This window comes from Hevea brasiliensis, chromosome 18, assembly GCF_030052815.1.
Source record: "Hevea brasiliensis isolate MT/VB/25A 57/8 chromosome 18, ASM3005281v1, whole genome shotgun sequence".
Taxonomy (NCBI): Eukaryota; Viridiplantae; Streptophyta; class Magnoliopsida; order Malpighiales; family Euphorbiaceae; genus Hevea; species Hevea brasiliensis.
This window is the reverse complement of record NC_079510.1, coordinates 46,293,762-46,300,666: the sequence shown is the minus strand read 5'-3', so window position 1 is coordinate 46,300,666 and position 6,905 is coordinate 46,293,762. Positions and strand designations below refer to the sequence as shown.

The following is a 6,905-nucleotide window of genomic DNA, read 5'->3' as shown; positions in this document are numbered from 1 at the left end:
TTGTTTGCTACTGTTCATCTATTTTGTGCTTACTTGGTTCTTTTTGGATTGATATCTCCTCTTTTCTTTTTGATTGATGACAAAAAGGTAGAGAATTGATGTGCTTATGTTTTAGATATGTGTGTGCAAACTATTTTGAGATATTGTTAACAGGTCTTGCAATGGATGCGCTTATGTTTTAGACGCGTGTGTGCAAACTATTGTGGCTTATGTGTGCAAATAATTTTGTATGTGACTATTGTTACAGGTTAAGCTTAACATTTTGCCTATTGAAATTGTGGATATCTTGAGAATATTTTTTGTTACATAAATTCAGAGAGAGCTTTGTATAGCTATCAATACTTTTAATTTTTTTTAACATTTGTGCATACATTTAGGGTGAGTAATTCCCACATACTTACATGCACGGTTATACATACACCTACACACACTTTTATTTATTCTTAATTAATGATTCAATTGAGTTTTTTAATCATCAAAAAGGGGGAGATTGTTGACCCCGTGTAGCTCAAAATGAGCATTGATTTTGATGAGCTCAACTAGAATCTATCTAACTCAACATACTTACATGCACTGTTATACATACACCTACACACACTTTTATTTATTCTTAATTGGTGATTCAATGGAGTTTTATCATCATCAAAAACAGAGATATTGTTGACCCCGTGTAGCTCAAAATGAGCATTGCTTTTGATGAGCTCAACTAGAATCTATCTAACTCAATTTCAAGTGATGTATAGATTCTTTCCCTTATTTATGAAAAATCCTTGAGGTTGCATCTAAGGAAGAATGACACTAAAAGGCAACTCAAGATGAATCTAAGTTGAGAAAGAACAAGGCTATGAAAGCTAAGGCTCAAGTTGAAGGTATGAAAGTCATAAAGTTAAAAATTGAGTCTTAGGATTTGTGTAAAAATGATAGATGACAGTTTTAGTCAATTGGAACCCAAAATTAATTTTTCTTTCAATTACTTTACAAAATTTTCTCTAATCATGACCTTGGATATTTTTATTGGAATTAATGTTTTTCTTAAAGTCTAAATCAGGTTTTCAAAGATTAAAATTTTTCTGCAAAATTGAATTAGATATCTGATAAATTAGTTTGCTAACTTGTTTACTAAAATATTAGTTTGCTAACCAGTTTGCTACTGTTACCAAAATTCTATTAGTTTACTTAATGATCAGAGTTTCTCTGTTTCGTGCAAAAGGACAAAATAACGACTATTTCACCTAAAACAGTATCTGTAACATTTCAAAAGGATTTTAAACAGTCTAAAATGATTTTGGACTATAAATGCACTATCTTTACTTCATTTAAAAAAAAAATGAAAGCTTAGAATTGCTCTCCAACCTTGAAATTTCATTTATTGCTTTCATTCAAGTGTCTTAAAATGTTTGAGCTACCATTGATAAATCAACTTATCTCTTCTTTATAGTTTAATTTGTGTTGAGTGAGATTGAGTATTAAAGCATTAAATTGCATTTAAGAGAGGTTATACAAACACCTATTGAAACTTGTGGGTGTGAGTGCTTGGGATAGCACTTGTTAGGGTTTCAAGCTACCATTGTAAAGGCTTGGTGTTGAAGAATTTGTAAAGGGCTTTTGGTCTCTTACCTTTAAAAGAGCAAATAATAGAAAGAAGACTCAAAGAGGGTTCTTTGAGAGAGTGAATGTAAGCTAGTTAAACCGAACCACTATAAAAATTATTGTGTTTGATTCTCCAGCCCTAATCTCTTTACTTTTGTGCAATTTATTTTCTATGCATGATATTGAATGTTGAATGATATTGATGATGGATTGAGTTGATATATTTAAAGATATATTGATTAGGTTGAGAAATTGGTTGAATTTCTTATGAAGCATGTTGTGTTGAAAATTGCTATAAATATTGATTGAGGCTTGAATTGCAATTTAGGAACACATTTTTGAAACACATATCACTTCCACTACATATAGGAGCACCTGATTAAACAAAGCCACAATTTTTCATTAGGCTACAAGTAAGAGCCGAAAATTTGTTTAAGTCTATTTAGGATTATATAAACATGGTGATCGTCATATTTCTGTAAAGTTTGAGGGGAATTTAATCTAATTAATTATACAAGACTCTATGGTTGTAAACCAAACAATTTTAATCCACTTTTATCTATGGTTTAAATTTTTACACAAACAATTAAATCATCTAAATTATATTAAAATACTCTTTAATTTAACTAAATTACCTTTATCTCATCTAATTAAGAGAAAAAAGAGGGAGGTATTAAGATGAATTTTGAGAAATTATTTAAATATTCATTGTGTTTATTAAAAATAAAGATAAAATTTTAAAAAAATAATGAATACTTCTTAATCTTCTCATTATCATAGATAATTATGGATAAAATAATTTCTAAAAAATATGAATAAAAGTGAACGAACAACATATTAGACTAAAATTAATGCTTAGTTATTGATGTGGAATTAGTCAGAAATATATTTGAATGATGAAAAAGAAGTAATATAGCCTATCTCAATCAATTTAAAATTAAAGTTTGATTGTTATTGTATTAAAATATAAATTAACTATTTAAACAAAATTAAACTTTGGTAAAATTTGTGTTTAAAAAAAAATTTAGCACCGAATTCTAATTCAGTCTATTTTTAACTTTTTGTTCACGTTAACTAAGAAGTTTCAATTTAAACTCTATTTAATTCAAAAATTAAAATTTATAAGCTAAATTTCTTGATTTAACTCAAAAATTAAAAAATTTATTTTCTTAATTTTTAGGTTAAATTTATTGATTTTTTATTTAAATTAAAAAATTAAAAAATTAATTTATTAATTTTTTTAATTTTTAAATTAAATTAAATTTAAATTTAAATTTTTAAATTAATTTAGATAAAAAAAAGCTAAAAATAGTAAAATTAAACTTTCTCAAAAATGAAATTGAGATTTAAGTCTCGATCATATCTTTAAGTGTATGAATCGTAATAATTTTTAATTATTTGTTTGGTTAAATGCTCATCAATATGGAGATTAAAGTTAAACAAAAAGTTAAAAAATAAATAAATAAATAAATAAAAGTAGAGACAATAATTCAAGGCCGGACATCATGACCCACCATGTTTTTTTATTTTCTAGATAATCTCACATGGTCTTATATATATAGTTCTTTATTTATTATTAATTAATTAGATCCACAAATCTTGCACGACTCTCATTTTTATAATTGAAAATTTCTTCTTATATTCTTTTAATAAAAAGGAAATTTTTTTTATTATATCAGATAACCTATATATAGCTATAATTTCTTCACTTAACTTAGGTTTAATTTAATGAGATTCAAATTTCCTTTTCAAGAAATGGCATATAAAATTTTTCTAATTTAATTATTTGCATGCAGAGATACCCTAGAAGCTTACTTTGAAGAGATGAAAAATCTGGCCGCGAAAATCATAAACTTGATGGGCAAAAGCTCTGGGAATGGAGGCTAGTGAAATGACAAATGTTTGACGAAGGAATACAGTCTATAAGAATGAACTATTATCCTCCATGTCCACAGACAGAGCTTGTGATGGGTCTCTACCCTAATTCAGATGTTGGAGGACTTACCATCCTCCTCCAACACAACCAAGTGGAAGGTCTCCAAATAAAGAAAGATGGCTGGTGGGTTCCTGTTAAACCTCTCCCCAATGCCCTTATCATCAACATTGGAGACGCTTTGGAGGTAAAATAAATGCATGCCTGACAGTTTCTTCATTCTTTTATTATAATAATAGATTTTGAATCACTGCGTTGTTTACCAAAAAAAGATTTTATTATATATTCATGATCTTGAACCTTTATATAATTTGGCAGATTTTGACAAATGGATTGTATCAAAGCATAGAGCAAGGTAACAATTAAGGGCGTGTTTTATATTTTTGTTGAAATTGTTGTTTGAAAAATTATTTTTTTAAATATATTAATTAAAAAATATTAAAAATTAATTTTAATTAATTTTAATTTTAAAAATATTAAAATAATAAAATAATTTTTTTAAAATATTCTTTTTAATAATATTTAAAATAATATTTTTATTCAGATTGACATTTAAATTTACATTGGCAAAAAAGATATTGCATGGAAAGTACACTCAATACGATTGAAGAGATGATTCAGTGCTATAACATGCGTTATTTCTCTCGTGATACAAGAAATTCATTTTTCTTAATTTAAAAAAAAAATAAAATTTTATTCTATGAGAAGCATTATTTCTCTCTGTGCTCTCTCTCTCTCTCTCTCTCTCTCCCTCTCCCTAGTCCCTACTAATACTATAGTAGGCCTACTTATGAGTTGTGACCTCTTCCTGCTGCTTGTCGCTTCCCAAATCCAATTTCACGTCCTTTCCTTGTCTTTTGCTTCCTTGTCTTCTTGTCCCTAGTCAAGAGCAATACCATCTTCCAGTCTTTTTACGACAATAACAAGTGAACCATCTCCCAAAGGCCCCTTGTAAACCTTACCAAATATCCACTTCCAAGTTCCACCCATAAGGACTGGCTTTGGAATGATGATTTTGAGTTTTGTTTTGGTTTACGTTCTTGCATAAGGTGTGTGATATAGAAGCGAGTGTTTTTGGGCTGAAATGAGATGATTAGAATAGTTGCATGCAAAGTTGGCCACAAAGTTCAATTTGGATGACATTGAACATAATGAACAACTCCAAAAGCCAAATCGAACTTTATGCCATTTTTTTCAATAGTCAATTCCAAATCCAAGCTATAGATTTTTGGTCTGGTTCCTTTTGTATTGAAAGTAATGGCTTAACTGCGACAATAACCTGCAAGAGATCATTCGAGCATGTTTTTCTTATAGTGTATATATGTGGATTCGTATGCTGAAAAAGTTTCAATGTCGTTGTTTTCTACAAGGGGTGAAAAAGTCATTCTTTCTTTTTTTTTTTTAATTTCTTGTTTCAAGTTAGAGGGAAATGATTAGCATGAATGATCTCAAGCACATATATTCCTCGCTGGCGGAAATTCTGAAAGGGTATAACATGAGAAAAATAGAAAACAGAAGCCATGGAAGCTGAACATACAAAGCTTGGGAGCTCTCTCCCGGTGCCTTGTGTGCAGGAGCTGGCAAAGAAGCCACTGACAAAAGTTCCACCGCGTTATTTGCGTCCTGATGAAGACTCTCCAATCATATCTAATGCTGCTTCTCTACCCCAAGTTCCTGTGATTGACATGCAAAAGTTATTTTCCCAAGATTTCATCGATTCAGAGCTGGATGAGCTCCATCTCGCATGCAAAAACTGGGGTTTCTTCCAGGTATTTATATGTACTGAACAGAATGATCCCTTGTTTGTTTAGTGTTTACAAGAAAATGGGAACTCACGATGGTGAAAACTTTTTCCCATGTATTTATATGTTTTGCTGTGTACATCAACTCTCACCAGAGCTCACAAAGGATGCTTCGGGTCACTATTTTTTTTTTTTTTTTTTTTTTTGCAGCTGATAAATCATGGAGTGAGCAGTTCATTAGTGGAAAAAGTGAAGGTGGAAATTCAAGAATTCTTCGATCTCCCAATGGAAGAGAAGAATAAGTATTGGCAAAAACCAGGAGATATGGAAGGATTTGGACAGGCTTTCGTTGTGTCAGAGGAGCAGAAGCTTGACTGGGGAGACATCTTCTACATGATCACCCTGCCACATAATCTGAGAAAGCCTTACCTATTCCCCAAGCTCCCTCTCCCATTCAGGTACCTATTCTCTCTCTCTGAAAATCTAAAACATGCAATCTTGGTAATCCTTATTAATAATCATGTTAATTAATTATAAGAGAATGAAAATCAAAATGATCTTCAATATAACTTTATGTTTAGGGACACCTTGGAAACTTACTCAGAAGAAATGAAAAATCTTGTCATGAAAATCTTCAATCTCATGGGAAAAGCTCTAGGAATGGAAGCTGAAGAAATGGGAAAAATATTTGAGGAAGGGTGCCAGAAAATGAGAATGAACTACTATCCTCCATGCCCACAACCTGAGCTGGTCATGGGCCTCAATTCCCACACTGATGCAACAGGCCTCACAATCCTCCTTGGAGTCAACGAGGTAGAAGGTTTGCAAATAAAGAAAGATGGGAGATGGGTTCCTGTTAAGCCACTGCCAGATGCCTTTATCATCAATATTGGTGACATTTTGGAGGTACTTAATATAAGCTTTTCTTAAAACAAAGTCAATTTATTCATAATGAGCTTAGTTTACATTGATCACACAAATCATGAGTTGTGGCCTCAAGTTCTATTATTTTATTTGCAGATTGTTACCAATGGAATTTACAAAAGCACTGAGCATAGAGCAACAGTGAACTCGGTGAAAGAGAGGATCTCCATTGCCACTTTTTATAGCCCGAATTTGGGTGGAGAAATGGGTCCAGCACCGAGCCTTGTATCCCCAGAGAGGCCTGCCTCATTTAGAAAAATCGGTGTTGCTGATTTCTTCAAGGGATTCTTTTCACGAGAATTGGTTGGAAAATCATACCTGGATGTCGTCAGGATCCAGAATGAAGCAGCCAAAAACGACTGATTGGTAACACCATTTACCAGTTTATGTTTTAAAATTTCAGAAGAAACAACAAATTATGTAATAAGTGGAGTTTCTCATTCCACTCTGATGTGGTGAGTCAAAAAAAGAAAATAAATTAATAAAAAGGTTATCTTATGCAGCAATAGATGCGTGCAAGAATACAAGAAGCATACATACAACCATCTCACAACATCTGGTCCTACACGTAAAGCATCATATCAACCTTTGAATTAGGCCACAAGAACATTTGTCAAAAAGACATCAAAGAAAAATCAATTGGCACACATTTTTTTTTTTTAACAGAGGTAATAGGAATTGATATTCCAATTGGAATTTACATGCTACGCTCTCCA

At 31.2% G+C, this 6,905-nt stretch overlaps 1 protein-coding gene across 1 annotated transcript; it reads left to right on the top strand.

The window, feature by feature from the left end:
* The first annotated feature begins 4,960 nt into the window (after positions 1–4,960).
* LOC110668584 (oxoglutarate-dependent flavonoid 7-O-demethylase 1) lies at positions 4,961–6,695 on the top strand. Its single transcript, XM_021829909.2, has 4 exons — positions 4,961–5,292; positions 5,476–5,723; positions 5,847–6,171; positions 6,286–6,695. Exons 1-4 carry the CDS (start codon positions 5,044–5,046, stop codon positions 6,550–6,552), a joined length of 1,089 nt encoding a protein of 362 aa, XP_021685601.2. The 5' UTR covers positions 4,961–5,043; the 3' UTR covers positions 6,553–6,695.
* The last annotated feature ends 210 nt before the right edge of the window (positions 6,696–6,905 follow it).